We start from the raw sequence: 21,383 nt of genomic DNA, 5'->3' as shown, positions 1-21,383 counted from the left end.
AGTGAAGGCCGCCTGACTCTGCGGGAATTAATTAATTATTTTTTGTTTAATGTATCTTTTCAAGGTGAAAATTTGTTTTTCTTGGTAGAAAATAAACTATCAGGTTATAAATGTATCTATTATAGAAAAACGTATGTAAATGTAGTCAGGGAAAATGAAAAGTTGTTGAAGAAAATTAACTTCTTTTGTTGAAAGTTGTTTTTTTTTAGTTTAAAAAACCATCTCGTTTAATATAAATTTGACCACTTTTGATTCAGAATGAAAATATTCCATGTTTAGCTGAAATTTGATTTTTGCTGGTAAATTGCAAATTTAACTATTTGGGTAAAACTTAAATGACTTTGTTAAAAATTTATTTTTTTCTTTGAAGATTCATCTCTTTATTTGAAAATCAACTACTTATAGTTGAAAAAAATGGTTTCCTTTTTTAATTCAAATTGATATTTTTGTTCAAAAGTCGTCTTTATTGGTAGAAAACTAATCTTTTTGGTTAAAATTTTCTCTTTTTTGGTAAAAGTGCAACTGTTTGGTTGTAACTTTATTTTTTCGGGTTGAGCATGCGACTGTTTTGCACAAAATTTGGATGAATTTTTTTAATTTCTTGACTGAAAATTCTTTGTTTGTTAAAAATTCGTATTTTTGATCAGAAAATTTAACTTCTGAGTTGAAAGTTGAAATACTGTCTTACAAGTTCTTCTTTATTTGGGTTGAAGATACATAATTTTCATTGAAAATTCATCTCTTTGGTTGAAAAGTAAATTATTGTGTTAAAAATTCGTCTAATTGTCTTTTTTTAATTAAAAGTTGACCTACTTCGTTATAAATTCATTTTCTGGATTGCATTTTTTTTCTAAATTTAACTCTTCGATTGAAAATGTAATATTTCCTTGAATTTTTTTTTCTTCTTTTTTTTCTTCGTGTTAAAAATTTAACTCTGTTTTTGGTTTAAGCTTGATATTTTATGTTTCAAAATTCGAATATATGGTTAAAAATTCATTTTTGTAGATAGTAAATTCCAGTATTTGATTAAAAATTAAACTATTTTCTTAAAAGTTCAAGTATTTTGTTCAAAAGTCATTCTTTTTTGGTTGAATATTCAACTGCTTTGTTAAAAATTTAATTCATTCATCGAAAATTAAATTATTTCATTGAAAATTAAACTTAAATAAGGTTATAATTTTATAACGTAGTCAAATTGCAATCGATTATAATAAAAAAGCTCATTATGCGTGGAATTGAACTCGATTTAATTATAGCAACAGCAAGAAGTTATTGCATTTAAAAAATGTAAATAAATTGTTATGGAAGTTGAAAAAATAAGAAATTATGAAATATTTTTGATGTAAGCGTCCTGATTTTTCACCTCGATAAACTGAACACTCACCACAATTTCTACTATTTTATCGTAAAAGTATTTTTTGTTTAAAAAGGGTAACTGTAAAAATGTATTTTAGTGCCCTGGAAATCTGGAAATATCCTAATTTTCTTTCCTAAAACGCTGGTCAAACTAATTAAACAAATATCTAACAGTTACTGTGCGAATTAAATAAGAAAGTTATAGATCTTTTAAATAGTTAGATTTTTTCTTTAATTGAAATTTTAAAATACCCGCATAGAAAACTATCGGGGAACTATTCGGGGCCAGGATAGACCGTCCTGACCGCTAATATGGCACTGTCAAAACTGTCTATTATGGCCCAATTTATGGCCCCAAAGGACTGACTAGATGATAAGTAAATAAATTCATTTTTTAATTTTAATTTTTCAATGCTTAGAACATTTTCAGTCATGACGAGCTAGCCAGCACCTGATTAGGGCCTGAAAAGACCGTCTAGATTATAAAAATGGAAATTTGGATCTATTAATATAATACTTTTTTATTCTTGATATATGATTTGCTTTAAAGTATATCAATTTCTTTATCTGGGAGTTTCATTTGTTACAAATCAAACTTTTTTTCCATCTCAAATTTTTTTCTGAAACATTGCCCGATGTAATATAATATGATCCGGTGTGATATTTCATACATTTCGTATTATGTGACTCATATGCGTTCGGATCGTTGAACAGTCATTTAAATCTTCGACTGCCAAAGTTAAGACGCTACGCTTCCGCGCGCGTATGTGGCATTATTTTATTAAAACCTGATGTTCGTGGACTCTTTATATAGTAATGTTTTTAACGATCAATCCCGCTCACTTACGCACGAAGAATAACCTTCATTTTGATCGTTACTTCCTCAAAAATACGACAAAGAAAATATCCAATTCATTATGATCATCATTATGATCATAATTATAAATAATTACAAATAATTATTATGAATTATAATTATTAGTCCCGCGAAATTACTGGGTGTAAGATAAATTAGTATGCGCTTTTTACAACTGCTTATGGCATTTATGTTTCAAAAAATGTCTGCTGAAAGGTACCAAAAAAGTTCAAAATATGTCCGATTCCGGCAAGACTTTTTTTAGTAGGGAAGTCCCACCTGTTTTTGTTTAGAGGAGGTCTTTTTACAGATAAATATACCGAAAATGCTCACTTAATTTGTTTAAAATTTGTAGCAGTTGTAAATACTTTTTGGGACAAAAGTACTAGACAATATTCATTTTACATTTTTTCTAATATTTACAAGTGTTGACTAGATTTATGTACAAAAAAATTATGACTCGAATAGAACTAAAATATCAGAAAATTTCAAAATATTTATCACTTAATTTTATTTTTAAAATTTGTCAAGTCCTAAATCCCTTTTCGGTGAAAAGTCCCTGAAAAGTTCCACTTATTTTTTTTAACCGGGCGTTTTTAGGACAAAAGTCCCGGAAAAGTTTTTTTTGTTTGTTGAAAATTTATATATTTTTTTAACATTTTACTTTTTCATTGTAAGTTAAACAATGTGTGTTTTACATTTTTTTCCTCCCGGACTAAAAAATTTTTCTTGATTGAAAATTAAATTTTGTGTTGAAAATAAAACAATTTGGTTAAAGGTCATAATTTTGTTTGAAAATTCAACTGTTTTGTAGAAAAATCTTCTTTTCTGTTTTAAAATTTAACTATTAGGTTAAAAATGTAACTATCTATTTTAAAATTTAGTTATTTTGTTAAAAATGTATCTTTTTTGGCTAGAAATTAAATTCTTTGTTGTGCATTTGTGATTCTAAAAAGAAAATTCGTCCTTTAGGATAGAAAATTCCTATTTTTTGGCTGTAAATCTTTGTTGGTCAAAAATTCTACTTTTTTGTTGAAAAAATTCTTCCTTTAAGATTTAAACTTTATCTTTGGTGAAAAAGTATTTTGTTGGTTGAAAGGTTATTTTTTTAATTGAAAAGTGTACTCTCAGATTTTTGATTCAGAATCTAACTCTTTTGGTTTAAAATTTAATGATTTATTTTTAAAATATTTTCTTTCTGGTTTAAAAATGCATATCTTTTATTTAGAAATTCAACTATTTGATTGAGAATAATTCTGTTTTGGTTGTGGCTACAACATTCATGTTGAAAATTGGTCTTTTTGGTAGAATCTTAACCTTCGTGGTTCGAAATTCATATTTTAATTTTGAAAATTCGTCTTTTTGGGCTGATAATAATTTATCTCTTTTTGGTGGAAAATTCATCTATTTTGTTGAAAAGCCAACTGTTTGTTCGAAAATTTAACCATTTTATTAAAAATTAACATTTTTGCTGTAAATCAACATTGTCTGATAGAAAATTCACATTTACTTTGTTGAAAATTTAACTATTTAGGTAAAAATAAAAATTTTGGTTGAAAATGATTTTTCTCCTTTTTTCAAATGCATCTTTCTTAAAAATTCTTCTTTTTGGATTTACAAGTCACATTTTTTCTATAAAAAATTGACTTTTTAGCTTGAAGATTCAATTCTTTTGTTGAAAATTCAACCAGTGTGTAGCAAATTCTCCTTTTTGTCTTGAAAATGTCACAATTTGGTTGATATTTTTGTTATTTTTTTACTGAAAAATTTTAAATAGTTACATATTTGCCTTTTGGGTTTAGAAATTTATCTGTTTTAGTTAAAAATGCAGCTGATTGGTTGAAAATAATTCCGTTTTGGTTGTGGATTCATCTCTTTTGTTGATTCGTTTATTCGTCTCTTTATCTTTATAGTTTATGTATTTAGTTGTCAATGCATATGTTTGATTGCAAATTAATTAATTTTTTTAAATTTATCTTTGTTGGAAATTCACCTTTTTGGGCTTAAAGTTGATCTATTTTGGTGGGAAATTAATTTTTTTTAGTTGAAAACAAACAATTTCTTCTCCTACTTTCATGAAAAATGACGGTTGAAAGAAACACTTAAATTGAAATTCGCAAACACTTAAACTGACTAAAAAGTGGAAATAAACCACAAATTCTAATTTTCAACCCAAACTCGTTTTACACATGAAACCTTATCGTGCCTTGGCTATATGAGCGTCAATTTCTAGTGGTTTAATAAAAATAATTTATGCGAAATTTCCGTCGTTACCCATTTACAATTTTATTAATCCAAGTTGAGTTTTATCAGAACATAACCCGAGTCTCGATATTATTTTCATATCATTTTTGATAATTTCATACGACTCGTATTCATAGAGCATAAATGTATAAATTTATAAATGTATAAATGTATAAATGTATAAATGTTGGAATGTATAAATGTATAAAGTGTAAAGGCCATTTTCAGGATTTCAAAAAATAAGTGTGGATAAGAGTCACGATGAAGAAGAGTCTTCTGCAGGAAGCTTCCAATAACGCCAGTAAGCTGGAGGGATTCCTCTCTGTAATATAATCTAAAATAAAAGGAAAGCTGTTAAGCATAAGCGTACCGCGTTTCTCGCAAAGCCCAACTCTATCTACTTATTGTGTCTGGCAAATATTTTAAAAATTACAAAAACACAATAATAAGACTGGTTTTCTTGGCAGCGAGGTCAAGTGCATAATGAATAACGTCTTGTGCTTCCCATCGCTCTATGTTTTGTGCCTTCTTCACCTTCAGTGAGAATTTTTATTGAGTAACTCAATCCTTTTTTGGAAAGGTGGAAAGTTTCACATAATTAGACATAATTGATATTTTATAGTTGAATTTTTCGAGCACTATTTATAGAGATGAAGTTTGAAGATTTTCGCAGAATTTCAAATGCTTATTTAATCGAAATTGGAATAATTTATATAGTCAAATACTTTTGACAGTTTGGGTCTTCTGTGGGTTCTAATAAAAGTATCTTAGGTTTTGGTACTTTAAAAAGTACCTGTATGAATTCATATTCTGGGAAAGTTTTTTTTTACAAGAATTTTGAGTGGCTGTCGTGGGAGCTAATGTTTCGATTCCCGCATCGCACTCTGCAAGAGCCTTGGCGGTCCACGTGGTGAATAACGGACTCTCCGGAGAGTCGTGGCGCCGGTACATATGGAGAAAAAAGTTTTTGTTGGTTCGGACTTCACCTTAAAGTTTGCTGTTCCCTGTGTTATTTTCTAGTTTTTTCAATTTTTTTTTTAATTTAAAGATTAACTTTTTTCTGAAAAAAGATCTACTCACTTCGCTCCACTAGGAATCAACCAATAGCCGGTCGGCTGCTTTCCCATTAGGCTATCAGCGAGATCCAAAATAGAGTCTTTTTTTAGAAATACATGCTATCTCTAACCAGGTGTTATATTTAACAGAAAATACTTGGCGTCATTTCTGACTAGATGGAAAATAAATTTGTTTAAATTGAATTACTTATATCATAAATGTAATACCAGGATTGAGATAGCGCGTATTTCTGAAAAAAGATTCTTCTTTCGATCTCTCTAATACCTTAATGAGAAAGCACCCGACCGGCAATCGGAAGTTTTGTAGTTCGATTTCTAGTGGAGCGAAGTGATCAGATTTTGTTTCAAAAGTTAATTTAAACGATAGTATTGATTTCTATTTTCACCGATTCTCAAATGATATCTACACTGATCGATGGTAACTACCTCTGATGATAATACAGATTCCTTTAAATTACTCGTATCATAAATATAACACCTGGTTAGAGATAGCATGTATTTCTAAAAAAGGTCTGTAGTTCGATTCCCAATGGCGTGAAATGAGTAGATCTTTTTTCAGAAAAAATTTAATTTTTGTTTAAAATTCGAATATTAAATTAAAAAACGATTTTTTTCATTTTTAAGGGTAAAATTGTAGTAATTTATTTCTACTTATTTAAAACAAACTTCGTTTTATCATGATGAACAGCAGCCAACTTTGTTATCATATATGAGTTTAATTTTTATGATATATTGTTTTGATATACTGGTTTATAATTTTTGGAGAAACAAGAAAAATGCACCTAAGCCTGGGTTCGAAAGGGGAGCTCGATCTTCACGAGGCAGTGCGCAACTGGCTGAGTTTGATTTCTTTCGTTTTTCCAAAAATTGTAGACCACTAATTCAACACAATTTGACATCAGAATTTCAATTTTTCTCGCATTCACGATTTTTACTAATCTCGTAATTGCTTCGCGAAGATGCGCACGAGTTGCATACTTGCAGCGATTTTCCAGAAAACAATGACCCTGTTGGCACTTGTCAGATCGGAAATCCGCAGCAGCAGTGCTGCGTCCCACGCAGCGCATATCCATTGACATGAGAGAGAAGGAGAGAGACAGAGTGAGTGAGAGAGAGGGAGGGAGAGATAATGAGAGAGTGAGAATAGCAGGTTGTCTGTTTCTGTTCGCGGCTGATCAGTTTCTGCTTGACAGCGAATGAGTGCACTCGCATTACTGAGTGCTTGCGCGAAAGGTGAATAAAGTTAATAAAAATAAATAAAAAAGTTGATAAAAAAGAATCGGTATCGCGTGCAATAATCTTAATATCCGACCCGAGAATGTAATTACTCCAGTGCTCTTCGATTTTCTGTGACAGTTTCGTGTTTGATCAAAGTGTCTCCTCGTAAACAACTTGATTGGCTAAAACGACCCAATAAACTTTAATTATTTCTAAAACGAAAGTGAGTGAAAATTTCCGTTTACGAGAACTATTTAATTCAGGGGACAATAAAAAGCAATTTTCTGAACAGTTAATCAAATCTTATTTCTTTAATTTGTGCAAATGTGATTAAAATAATTTACAACCGCGATTGAGTGAAAGGCCGGTCCAATTTTGTCCTGGATATTTACAGCTATTTCTTATCTATACATTTATTCAATTACCTAATAAAAAATAATATATTGCCTAGAAAAGTTACAGTTTCGGTAAAATACAAATTAAATTATAATTAATTACACTAATTTGGATTGAACTTAACGACTGTAATTAATGTTGCTTAATCAAACTAATGAAAATAATAATTTGTAATTGAACATAAATCTTCATTCATTTTTCAATTGATTTATTACTTATTTAATACTTTTTTTCTTTTATTTTTATTCTTAAAGGAAATAATTACACACAAGTTTGTAAGAATAAAATAATCCCAGGTGTCTCTGGTTGTCGTAAGCGTCGCGACGCCCACGTTTGGAGAAAAATATGCATTGGCGGCTATTTCAAAAGTGTCATTCCTCTCAAGGTGTTTTTATAAAAAATAAATATATTCTATGTAAATCTCAGGGTAGCCTCTGAAAAGTTAATTTATTGTTTGGCCGATAATTTTACAAATGTATAGAAGAAAGATTTATTCAATCCAAATATTAAATTTTAAGTTAAATTTTTTACTTTTTCTATTATGAAATCATTCAGTTTGCAATTTGTAATTTAAAGATTTTTAAGGCTAAATTTTCAGTTCGAAAGCCTTAGTAAAATAATTAATAATAATAAATTAGTTAAATAATTTTAAATTAAGAGATTCATAATTAATGCTTTTACTTAATTCTGAAAATTATGAATACTTAGAATATTCCATTTTAAACCCAGTTTTTTTGATTAATGAGCACTTTTTGACTGCCTATTTTTAATAAGCAGCTATAAACCAAATATTAAAAACTGAAAAATTTTAAACTAATTTTTGGAAACAGAAAGCCTTAAATCGTTAAAATTTCAGAGTGCTGAACTTTAACATTAAACGTTAGAATGTTGAATATTCGTTTTAGAACAATTTTATTTGTATGTGGCATTGCTTAATTTTTAATATAAATAATAACAATTGAGCAATTGCTTATTCAGAAAAAGTTCCAGTTATTTTAAAAGTTATTTAGAAGTTTGCAAAATATTTAAACTTAATTTAACACTTGAAAAGATTTCAAAGAATTAATTTTTGTATTGAGATCCCTCAAAACATTGGAATTTTTTATTTAAAAAAGTTAATTTTAAGAGAAAGTTTAAAATGATTCTCAGCATGGTAAAAAAAGTAATCTGGAAGATTTTAAGGCAATTTTTGAATAATTTTGTAGCATTTATTAAAAGTTTTAGGGAAAAATTGTGTAATTTTAAAAGATATTTAGAAATTTTGAAAAAATTTCAAAAATCATTTAGTGTTTGAAAAGATTCCAAAAAATGTAAATTTTTGAAGATTTTAAAAGAAAGTTTGGAAGCTTTTTAATAATTTTCAAAAACTACAAGATAATAACAACAATTTTCTTAAGATTCATGGGAAAATTTTAAATTATTTTCTATATAAAAAATAATTTGAGGAGAATATTTTAAAATATTTCAAGGACAACTTTCACGTAGAAATAACAATTGAACAATTATTAATTTATAAGGACTTCAAATTAAATAATTTCACTTTTAATTTAACAAGTGTTCAGTTTACAGAAAATGTTGTTTTTCAATTTCTAATATTACTAAATTAAAATTGCTAAAAATGATATAATTTTGAAAATTTGCAAAATTTGTGGATTCATTCTCGATATTAGAGCATTGGAAATGATAATGTAGATTTTTTTTTTTAATCTTTGAACTGTATGATTTAAAAAAGCTTAAATTTTTTTTATTCTGCAGCTTAACGGTATTTAATTTGAAAATTTTTTAACTAAAAAGTGTTAAAAGCTTCCATTTTATGACCGTCAAAAATGATTGTGAACCGGAAAAAAAAACCGTCAAATGAGCGGAATTTTTTCCCTTGATAAAACGGCCACCTTGGTGTTAAATTTTCATAGTAATCGTATTTGTAAAATATCCCTTTTTTTACTTTAAACTGGACTTTGAAAGTAAACACCGGATGGATTTTATATAGGACGGACTGATAACGGCTATTGTCTTACAGGAAAGTAAAAGTTGTTGATGCAGATAATTCTCTTAATGGAATAATTAATGGCACTTTTGACACTACAGCATATCGTTGAAAGCATCCATTAAGATAAAAACAAATGTCTTTTTTAATTGAGTAAAGATTCGAATTTTGCAGTGAAGGTAAACTTCTAACTATTAGAGTCGAATTTTCAAATTAATCGTAAAAACAAATTCGAAAATGGAAATTTAATTAGCTATTTATGTATATTTAATGTAGAGTCTTATGAAGATTTTAGTATTTTTATTCTAGTTATTTTCTGGCAATTGAAATATTCAAATATAGTTTTTTAAATTTTAAAAAAGAAAAAAAAATATTTTTGCAAAAATTGCCGCGTCATGTTCGGTTTTTACTACTTAGCCAGTAGTAAAAGCCAACCTCAAATATTTGACACTCCTTGATTTTTGCCCTTGAGACTCTGTTCAAGTAATTGTCGGAATTCATCTTATACCAGAGAGTAATTAAGGAAAAGTGACACTTTTAAATAACTGAAACTTTTTTAATATACTAAAAAACGGTACAAAAGCTGATGAATGGACCGAAAGTTTTTTATTCGCAGTAAAAGATTTAAAAGTAAATTAATAAAATACTGTATTGGCTTTAAAAAAATCTGGAGTATATAAATAAGTATATTACTGAAATTTAATAAAAATCGAAACCTTACTTATCCTACACTTTAAGACAAATTATTAATACCAGTTTATCTTATTTTAAAATATTTATCAACTTTTTAATTTTATTCACATAAAAACTAATCTTTTTAGCTTTAAAAATCCATCAATTTAAAGTTTTGAAATCTACCAGTTCAAAAAGATCCCTTGGTTCGCAAGCGTAAAGTTAAGAGTAGAATAGCATTTTATTATGAATATCGTAAATGGAATTTTACAAGTCACAAATTTTATTTCTAAAAATTTATCTCTTAAAAAGAAAATTCAATTTTTAAATGATTCCTAAAAGAAGCAATTATTTTCTTAACTTATTGACCCCATCTTTTTAAAATGACGTAACAATTATATTCTATGTATTTATCTATTAATAGAGATTACGAATTTTCTATGCTATCAATTTACAAAACAAAAATTTCCGAATAAGTAATTTTATTTCATGGTAAAATTTGTTTATGTATGTTTCTCAACATCAGGTTAATTTTTAAAGAATGATTTCAAGTCTTGAAAATTACAAAATTTGTCTACAAATAACAATTTGGAATATGTTTAAACAATTTTTTAGATTTTACTGGATTAAAAAAAAATCAGGATACACTTTCACTATTTTAAAAGATATTTCGAAGTTCTTGAAAGATCTAAAAATAATTTAAATCTTGAAAATATTTCAAAAAAATTAAAGCCAAATTCAGATTTTTTAAGATTTCGAAAATAAGGACCTTTTTAGGAATTTTGAAAAGCTTGAGGAGAATAACAAATTTTTCTTACGATTCATGGGAGAATTTTAAATCGTTTGTAGTTTTGTAAACTGAATTTTAAGAGAATATTGCAAAATATTTCAAAATATTTCCTAATATTCCGGAAAATAAAGTAGAATTTATGTTCATGTTTATTATGTATTTATTGTTCATGCTTTTTTCAATTTTACAATAATACAAAATTTGAAAAAAAATCAAGTAAGTTTATGAGATACTTAGAAACTTTATACGAATTTCGAAAGGTGTAACCGCAATATCAAGTTTCCTTAAATTTGTAAGAAAACCTTGATTGTGTTTTTTATCTGAAAAAAAAGACAATTTTTAAAGAAAATTTGAAAATAATTCAAAACATTTTAAAAGAAGATTTTTTGTTTTAAATGATATTTTGAAGTTTTTAAAAGATTCGTAAATAATTAACTCTTGAGAAGATTTCGAACATTTTTTAATAAATTGTGGATTTTTGAAGAAATCGAAAAAGAGGTTTCTGAGCATTTTGAAAGGTTTCAGAATAATAACCAAATTCTCTGAAGATTCCTGGAAAAACTTTGATTAATTTTTTGTTTTTAAGATTTAATTTTGGGAATATTTTTAAATATTTAAAAACTTGAAATTACCGTTTTATAAAATATTTTTAAGGATCTTTCTAATTTCTAAAAAGTTTAAAATTTATTTTAAACTGTTACGAATTTTTTATAAAATTGCTGTAAAATCATCTACATTTTAAAAATAATTTTGGAAATATTTTGGAGTGTTTGAAAATCTCTTATTAATTCTCTAATATTAATTTAAAAACATAGTTTTAAGAAAATATTTAACAAGATTTTAAAACATTTAAATAGATTTCCAAACTTTCAAAAAAGAATCTATAAGATTTTAAGGCGATTTTAATAATATTTCGAAACTAATCTGATTGACATTCTTCAAGAATCATAAGAAAAATAGACTTATATAACTTTAAAAAGAAATAAAGTTAAAAAGCAAGTAGTTATTCAAAATGTTTATATTGTATTAAAATTTATTTTTCTTGTTTAATAAAAAAATTATACGATTGATGATGGTGGTTAACTGAAAAAACAATGACTCACATTTGTTCAAATAAAAAATTTAAATTAAGAAAATGTCAAATTGGAAATTCTGGTATTCATAAATGATTGATATGAAAATAAATTTGATAATCCTCTATGCAAATAAATTTTCTCACTATAATAAAAAAAATATTACTTTATTTCCTTGTTTATTTATGAATATGTCACATTTTCAAATATTTTTTTTTTTTATTAATGAATGTTCATAAGTACAAAACTTCTTAAAAGTAGGTGAGCTAGTACAAGTTTCTCTAACTGTGAATCTAAGAACGTAATAACTCCGAATCATTGAAGTATAATTTAATACGAAATAATTATTTTTAGATTTATTTAAATATCCAAAAATAATGTTAAAAATGCCGAAAGAGAACGAGGACTACTCGATAAGATAAGAATGTCGTGAACACATGAGTACTGGATGGGAAAATGTTGGATCTCGTCAACGGCATTTCACGGCCATCGACGATGTATCACGCTCCAAGCTTGGAAAATTTTGGCAAGGATCCGAAAGATGCCCCTTTTTTAAGAAGAAAAAGTGGTCAATCTTTTCGAGAGAAAAAATGGAAAAGAAATAGCAAAGGATTACTTTGCTCTTTGGGAAAACTTAGTTGCCATGATTATTACAGTCCAGACACTTTAGGCACTTGGAAATTTCACAGAGTCTCCCGCCAAAGGTAAATTTATTTATTTAAAATGGACACAAAACAAAAAAAATTGCAAAACTGGATTTGCAATAAAAAAATCTTTATGTATTCAATGATTTTTAGCACTGGAACAAATGTTAATATACCACTTTCTTTTTAGATGCCGTCTATAAACTAAGGCCAGAAACAAATTATTATTTTGTTGAAGATTTGTTTGATTTTGTATCGGAAATTAATTTTGTTTTAACTGAAATTAAACTTTCCATTTTTGTTTGAAAACACATCTTTTCCAAGTAAAAATTCTACGTTTATTTGAAAGTTTATATATTTTATTTAAAAATTTAATTCTTTTTTTGATAATTAACTTCTCTTGAATTATATTTTCAGATTGAAAATTCAACTAATTGGTTGAAAATACATTTTTTCGGGTTGTGAATGCATATTTTTGAATTGGAAATTAAACTGTTCTGTAGATAATTCGTCTTTTTGGCGTAAAACTTTAAAGTTGGCACCATACATTGAAAATTTAGGTAGAAATGTACGTGTTTTGTTGTTAATTCGTCTTTTTGGAAGAAATGTATTCTTACGGATTGGCAATTTAATTGCTGGATTGAATTAAAAATTCATCTCGGGTTGAAAATTTAACAATCTTGTTGGAAATTTGTTTTATTTTTGGTTGAAAATTCATTTCTTTTTAACTGCAAATTGAACTGTTCCATTTTTGGTTGAAAATTCTTTTTTTTTAAATTTTTTTCTTTTTTGGTTAGAAATTATTCTTACAGGTTCAAAAGGTATCGTTTTGGTTTAATATTCAACTACTTTGTTGATGATTAATTTTTTTTATGATTCATAATTTTAATTGAAAATTCATTTCTGGTTGAAAATGTAACTATTTTGTTGATTTTTGTTTCGATCCAGTTCTTGGTTTAAAGTGGAACTACTTTGTGAAGATTTATTTTGTTAAAGCTAGATTCGTCATTTTATTTTAAAATTCCAATTTTTTTATGTAAATTATCTTTTTTATTGGAAAATTCTATTTTCGGGATGAAAATTCATTTTTTTCTAGATAATTCATCTTTTTAGGTTCAAAATTCTAGAAGTTCATTGAAAATAATTCATGTATAGTATTTCTTTTGAAAATTCGTTTAATTTCAGTTCAAAATTAATTTTTTATTATTATTAATTTGTTTTTAGACAATTCATTTTTTCTGTTCAAAATCCATCACTTTAGTTGAAAATTCATCTCTTTGTTCAAAATGTAAATATTTTGTTGAAATTTTTGTTAGTACTTGGTTTAAAGTTGTGCTACTTTTTTAGAGCCTTTATTTTAGTTTTTCTTGAAGCTAGATTCATCATTTTAGATTATAATTCCAATTTTTTGTTGTAAATTATTTTTCTTGTTTAAAAATTTTCTTGTTTAAAAATTATCTTTTTCATTGAAAATTTAACTATTTTGTCGAAAATTCGTGCCTTTGAATTAAAAATTTTCATTTTTTATCACACAAAAGTTATCTTTCTCAATTTAAAAATAACTTTTTAATTAAAAATTCCAGTTTTTTGGATGAAAACAAACCATTTGATTGAAAATGCAACTATGTTTTGAATTACAATAATTTTTCATTGTAAATTCGACCTCTTGAATTAAAAATTCACCTTTTATGGTAAAAAAATTGTCTTTCTTGGTTAAAAATTAATCTCTTTTTGTCGGAAATTCAAGTTTTGTTAAAAGTTCGTCCTTTTCGATAAAAAATTCATACTCTATGGTATAAAAATCATCTTTCTTGGATATAAATTCTTTTTTGTTTAAATTCAACTATTCTCTGAAAAATCCAATTATATTGTTGAAAATTCCACTATTTTCTTAAAATCATCTTTTTATCGAAAATTAAACTTTTGCGTTAATAGTTTTTCCTTTTGGATTGAAAATCCATCTCCTATGGTAGAAAAAGCATTTTTCTTGGTTTAAAATTCATTTGTTTTTAATTCAATTATTTTTTTGAAAATCCAAAATATTTCGACTTTAAATCTTAGCAGTGTCCCTTCCGATTGATGGTGTTCATTGATTTATAATTCCCCCTATAAATTACAAAACCTCCAAACCCTAAATGTTAATGTCTTTATTAATTAAATTTATGCCCACACGCTAATTTCAACTCAAATTTAATTACTATAACGAGACGATATAATCATTTTTTTTTTAATGCGAGAGGAACGAATAAGAGTTTTAATTTTCTGAGCTGAAATTCTCTGAACGATGATTCACATTACTTGTTGGCAATTATTCGCTCTGCAGACAAAGGGTCTATCTATATAGAACACACGCAATGGAATGAAAAGTAATCGAGGATTAATTGTGGCTTGTGTTATTAATAATACAGCAAATACAGGTTTTCGCGCAAGGTTTCGACGCAAAATTCATCTTTTATATATATTAATGTATTTTCATTTTCGTCTTTTTAATTAGCGCGTAATTGGATCCGCCTCATTGCACTTATTAATCATCAAAATTCACCTGCTCATTCTTGCGGAACATATTTTGGGATTTATATCTTCATGTTTTCATATCAGTCTAAAGCAATTAAATTTGGTAATTTATTCCATCTATTATGTATTTGAAAATCTTTCACAGTTATTATTGACGGACGACATGCAAAATTGTAATAGAGAAAGTCAGTGAAAGGTATACGTAGGTACTCTTGTGTGGGCGAAAATGCTGTTGGCTTATCATTTTTGCGCGTCGAAAAAGTATTCAAATTTGAGTTATTTTGATTCTGAATTTTGTTTAGTCAATTTTAAAGTTTGTGAAAAATTAAAGCTCTCCTTAATTTAATCATTAAAATTGAGGGCCCGGTTACGATAAGCATAAGGGGACGTGGGTTCGAAAAGTCAGAGCTTCTCATGATATTCAAATGTTAAAGTTAAAAAATTCAATTTTTTCCCAAAAATAGTTTTAATAGTCAAATTTAGAAAGTGAAAACAAATTTCCTCATTATTTTTTAAAACAAAAATCTTCATAACTCATATCTTCATAACTTCATAAATGGAACATTCCTAAGAAAAAAAAACAGAAAAGCTTTTGCCAGGAGAAAATAATTTCTCGTGTCCCAGAAATTTATTTTCGGGACTCTCCCTTACATCTACGCGAATCTTCGACCCTTTTTCGAAATTTTAATTTTTTGAATTTAAAAATTTGGATTTCCTGAGAGGATGGACAATAATTTTTCGTGTTTTCGAGCTTAAACTAAAAAGCTCACACTACCCGGAATTTAAAGCACTTTCTATATTTTAAGAGCATCATGTTTTTGGATTTAACAAATTTGATTAAATTATTTTTAAAGTTGAAAAAATCGGAAAAAAACTGAAAAACTTTGAAACATTTTTTATGGTATGTTTTGGGACGTTTACCGCAATTAAGTAGAGATTTAAACAATAATTTCAAATAGCGGAATTATGGATTAATATATACAGGGTGTTTATTCACCTGAATAACCTAGTTGGTCTAGGAAAATCAGGGAAAAGTTAGGGCGCTTTTTCAAAGCCAGAGAACTTTTTTTTTTAATTAGAAAACTTTTTCAAGGTTGCTTAAATTTGTTTAAAAAATTGTAATATTAAATTATATAGGAAAAACCTCTACAGTGAATAATGCAACCTACAGTGGATAATATTTAATTAAAAATACATACATTAAAATGAATTATTTTTCTTTTTTTGTGTGCCTTTAATTAATAATTATCCGCTGTAGGCGCATTATCAGCTGTAGCAAGGTTTCCCTTAACATGGAGATACCTGAGAAAAGCCTGGATTTTTAAAGAAATTTCCTTCAGAATTTGAGTAGAAACCCTGAACAGTGAATAAGTAAGATTATAGGCTATACTTAATTTAAACTTAATATCTTACTATAAAGTAAGTTTATGTTTCAATTTTGAATATTTTGAAAGGTTATTATTTTCTAAATACTGAGATGTATATTTATTTTATGTTTCAGGTACGTATAAGTCATACAGTGGATGATTATTATTTTAAAATACAAATTGATTATCATATTGGTATGTAAAAGATGATATTAGACAATTTCAATCCCCTTAAATCAACATTTTTTAATTCAGACTGAGTTTTTCAATTTAATTTAATTTTTAAATTAATATTTATTTATTAGTGGTATGTATTATGTTATTATATACATAGGGTAGCTGTATTTTATTGGTCAGGAAAAGTAAGGGATATTCACAAAAAATCTTGCAAAAGTCAGGGAATTATTAGATTCATAATTCAACAGTTTTTTTTTCTCGAAAATTTGTCTTTTTTGGTTAAATTCAACTGTTTTTTTGTTTTTTTTTTATTAAAAATTAAGACATTTTTTGGTTGAATTATCTACTATCACATTATTTGTTGAACATTCATTTTAAATTTTGAAAATTGAACTACTTGCTTGAAGGTTGAAGAACTTTGTTGAAAAATCATTTGTTTGTTTATAATTTATCATTTTCATTGTAAATTCATCTGTGGTTGAAAATTCGTTTTTTTCTTGAAAATTAGTTTTTTTTACTGCAAATGTAACTATTCCAGTTAAAGATTCATATTTTCAGTTGTTCATTTTTCTCTTTGGTTCAAAGTTTAACTTTATTATTGAAAATTGATATTTTTTATTTGAAATTTCAACTACTAGTTAAACTAAAATTCCAATTAAAAGTTCAAATACTATGTTATTTTTTTTGTAGGAGGTTGATCTGTTTGGTTAAAAATTTAACTATTTTGTAGAAAATTCGTTCTCTCCCGAGCAGAAATTTCGGTGTGGCGCTGGTCGGGCCCCGATCGGGAAAAGTGTAGGCCCGACAGGGTAGTCTGTCTAGCGCCAGACCATAAATTAAACGCCCTACCCAATCGGGCCCAGATCTGGGCTTCCAAAATATGGACCCGATCTGGCCCAGATATGGCCCCTTTTATTTTTTATTTCTATAATTAGAAAAATTGCAAAAGTTTTTATATTTATATTTTTTCAACTCTGCATTTTACAAAACTTAAATTTTTCAATATTCTTCATTATATATCATTATACATTATATCTCATTTTCAATATACTACATTAAATTTTCTGCTTGTATTGCTTGAATTTGTCGATAAGAGTTTGCATTTTGAAGAAAACTATTATGCTTTGACAAACAATGTTCAAATTTAGAGCTATTACACACACACAAATGAATCTTAATGATGATTATTTTTTAATCTTCTTAATATCCTTTTGGAATTATTATTTTTTGACTAATGCACATGTGGCACGTGTAGTGAGATTTAAAAAGTGAGGTTCTGTTCGAGAAAATATAAAAAGAATTTAATTTATAATGTTACTAATCTGGAAATTCTTACATTTGGTATAAGGTAATCTCTATTTTCAGAATATCAGCAACAAAATATAAAATTCTAAAAAGCTGGAAAAAATTTTTTTATTCACATAAATAGTAAATACGCGTTAAAAATGACGAGGCTTTCTCGAATACATTGCTGGAAATCTTCAGAAGCTAAAAATGAATTGTGATGTTGATTCCAGCGAATTAAAGCTTACCTTTGCCTTCATTGCGGTTATAAGAAATCACACCAACAATTCTGTGATTCCAAACTCGCAATCTACTATTTGCTTTTGGCGTTTTAAGTTATATGAAAGAAAAACAATATCACGACGATAACAGAAAACTTGAAATAATCTTGTCTAACCTAACCCGACCCGACGTGGTTCTGACGCGAGCCACATCATCTGCCCCATTGGGGCCACATGTGGAAAATCCGATCGGGCCTACATCGGAACTCGGGAATAAGTTGGGCAATTTCTGCACGGGCTTTTATGAGAAATTTCTTTTTAACTGAAAATGTAAGTTTTCTTTTTCTGATTATAAATTTTATTTTTAGTTGACAATTTGTCTTTTCTGGTTAAAAACTTAACTTCTTGGTTCGAAATTTCGTTTTTTTTTATCGAACATACAACTCCTTGGTCGAAAATTAACTTTTCTGATGAAAATTTATATTTTCGTTTTTAATATTCGCCTTTTGGTTTTAAAGTTCAACAATTATTTGAATACATTTTTTATTTACTGAAAAATCTCATTGGTTGAAAATTCGTCTCTCTGGTTGGATAATTCATAATTTTAGTTGAAAATTTAACTATTCTCTTTTTGGTTAAAAATTAATCTTTTTCTTTTGAAAAGCCAATTATTTGGCTGAAAATTCAACTATTTTGTTGAGAATTTAATTATATTGTTAAAAATTCAAGTATTTTGAAAAGTTATATTTTTTGTTAAAAATTCCTATTTCAATAATTTTTGAAATCCAAATGTTTAATTGAAAATTAATATTAATTGCTGTTGAAAATAAGTTCGTTTTAAGTTTAATCTTTTTTGTTTAAAAATTCGACTATTTGTTTAAAAATTCATCTTTTACACGTTGAAAATTCAACAATTTTGTTATAAATTGTACTTTTTTGTTGAAAATTTAATTATTCTCTTAAAAATTCAACTATTTTGTTATAAAATTCAACTACTTTGTTTAAAACTTTTCTCTTTTTGTCGAATGTTTAACAATTTTGCTAAAAATTCGTTATTTTGGATTGAAAATTCACCTTTTGTACTAGAAAAATGATGTTTTTTGGTTGAAATAAATAAATCATATTTTCTGTAACACTTACTTAAATTTTCTGTCAAATTAATAGCTTTAAATTGTAAAATCTAGTTAAGAAGTTTGTTAATGTTACAGAAAAAATCCGTAAACTTATCAAATAACTGAAAATGTTGTAAACTCTGCAGAAAATTCGATATTCATTACAGAAAATCTATGCTGCCCCTAGATTAACTGAAAAATTCTTTAACCTTAGCAGATTTTTTTCTGCGTGTATTGTATTATAAAAATAGTTTAAGTGCATGTGTAATTCTGTCTTACATATAATATACATACATGCATACATATATATATAAAATATATAATTTCTACAATAAATGAATGCGGTACAGGTGTACGCATAGTTGCGTCATTAATGATTAACGAACATACGGCACATTACAGTAAATCTGAGACGCGTAACTCGGTGCAAAAACTGTGGAGAGAATGTGTACTCTGTATCGGAAAAGTTAAACATTGTAAACGAGCAACAATTTCTGAATCAAAGATCGACCTAAATCATTCTGCGTTTCACATTTCAGATTTTTTCTAATTAGTGAAAATGTTAAGTCAATGCTAATGAGCTCAAGAGGGCTCTCTGATTCAAGAGATTTTTACACTATTTTTAATCATTTTTTATCATTTTTTATATATGATTGTTTGTTGCATTCTTGGGCCATTCGTCATTGATTGTCACTAATGAGATATTTGAATTATTGTACTTCTGATAATTCGCATAATTGTGCAACAATTTCTATGCATATGCACAATAAAGAGTTAATTGTACAGGATTATTTATAAACGACTGTAATTGAAAAACTTTCTAAAGGAAGTCAATATAAATTAGTCTGTATTTAACTGATCATATTACACGTTAGATTCAACTATTTTTTATATCCAAATCTGTCATTAAAGTCGATATTTATCAATCAGAAGTTCGTTATACGGAGTTTTAGTTTTAATCGCAATGAAACTTTTAAAATTAAAATTCAAAACTAAAGGAAATGGTACCATTTTAATTGCGAATTACAAAAATTGAATCATTGTTTCGTGAAAGATTTATACATAGAAAATTTATTAAAGAATAGCGTTTGAAATTGAATAATTTATAATTTAATTAATCCTCATTATCAAAAACATTTTAAATCCATTCATTTGAAATTTAATTACAGTCTTCAAATTCTTACCCGTATTGCCTTCTTTTCCCTTTTTTGAAAGAATTCCTCTTTTTTTTTTCCTGTTTTCAAGAAACTTGATCATTTTTTTGTTGTTTTTCGCTTAAATGTAAACACAATTTATTGAATCAAATCAACAAATCTAACTATTTTTGTTTGAAAGTTTAAGCTTTTTGTTCACAAATTTAACTTTTGAAAACTCAATTTTTTAAATTGAAAATACAACTCTGGTTGAAAATTTAAACATTTTCGATCGAAATGCTTAAATTACCAATTTTCTTGAATTTTGAACAGTTGAAAATTCAACTATTTTGTTGAAATTTTAGTTATTTTGTTAAAAATCCAAAAAATTAAGTATCTCTTAAATCAATTATTTGATTGAAAATACAACTGTTCAGATGGAAATTCAATTATTTTGTTTAAAAGTCATATTTGTCGATCAAAATTCATCTTTTTGTTGAAAATTCATACTTTGTGGTTAAGAGTTAATTCTTTTCAATTCAAAAGTCTATACTATAACATTTCCTTTCAGAATTCCTCTTTTTTCGTTACAAATTCCACTATTTACATAAAAACTTATTATATTGTTAAAAATTGTAATATTTTAATAAAAAGTATTCTTTTTTGGTCGAGAATTATTTTATGGAAAATTCATATTTCTTGTTGAAAATTAACTTTTTTGAAAATGTAACCTTTTCTAAAGAAGTCGTCTTTTTGCCTTGAAAATTAATCTATTTTGTTAACAATGTAACTGTTTTTGGTTGAAGGTTTATAAAATTCTATCATCAGGCTAAAATTTAATTATTTTGTTAAAAATTAATCTTTACTGGTAAACAATTTAACTGTTTCTTCTTACTGTTTAATTGAAAATGAACATTTTTGTTGAAACTTTATATTTTTTATTTGAAAATTCAACTGTTTTGTAGAAGAATAATTTATTTATATCAAAAATGAATTTTTTTCAATTACAATTTAACTGTTTCTTTTTTGTTTGAAAAATCGACTAGATATTTGGTTGTGAATGTTTGAAGAGAATTTTGGGGTGTGAAGTCTGAATTATTAAAAAATGAATACATTCATATTTAAATTATATATTGAACAGTCAAATATAAAGCATTAATCGTTGAGTAATTTTAAGTTTAAAATGTAGGGAATAAATGTTCGGTAAGTTAAAAATTAATGTCAATTATAAGCGTCTCTCATTTAAAACTAATCTAACATAAG

At 26.5% G+C, this 21,383-nt stretch overlaps 1 protein-coding gene across 4 annotated transcripts in view; it reads left to right on the top strand.

The window, feature by feature from the left end:
• Positions 1-6,662: 6,662 nt before the first annotated feature.
• Positions 6,663-21,383, top strand: part of LOC117178897 (focal adhesion kinase 1) — a 102,142-nt gene continuing 87,421 nt past the window's right edge. For 3 of the 4 annotated variants that reach the window (XM_033370427.1, XM_033370430.1, XM_033370429.1), the window contains exons 1-2: positions 6,730-6,973; positions 12,023-12,372. In XM_033370427.1, coding sequence (XP_033226318.1) covers positions 12,125-12,372 — 248 coding nt within the window. In that variant the 5' untranslated portion in view covers positions 6,730-6,973; positions 12,023-12,124. Of the gene's footprint in view, positions 6,974-12,022; positions 12,373-21,383 lie in introns of all 4 variants that reach the window. The other variant, XM_033370428.1, reaches the window with a different exon arrangement.

Source organism: Belonocnema kinseyi, chromosome 8 (assembly GCF_010883055.1).
Source record: "Belonocnema kinseyi isolate 2016_QV_RU_SX_M_011 chromosome 8, B_treatae_v1, whole genome shotgun sequence".
NCBI lineage: Eukaryota > Metazoa > Arthropoda > Insecta > Hymenoptera > Cynipidae > Belonocnema > Belonocnema kinseyi.
The sequence above is the reverse complement of the archived record's forward strand: the minus strand, read 5'-3'. Positions and strand labels throughout refer to the sequence as shown.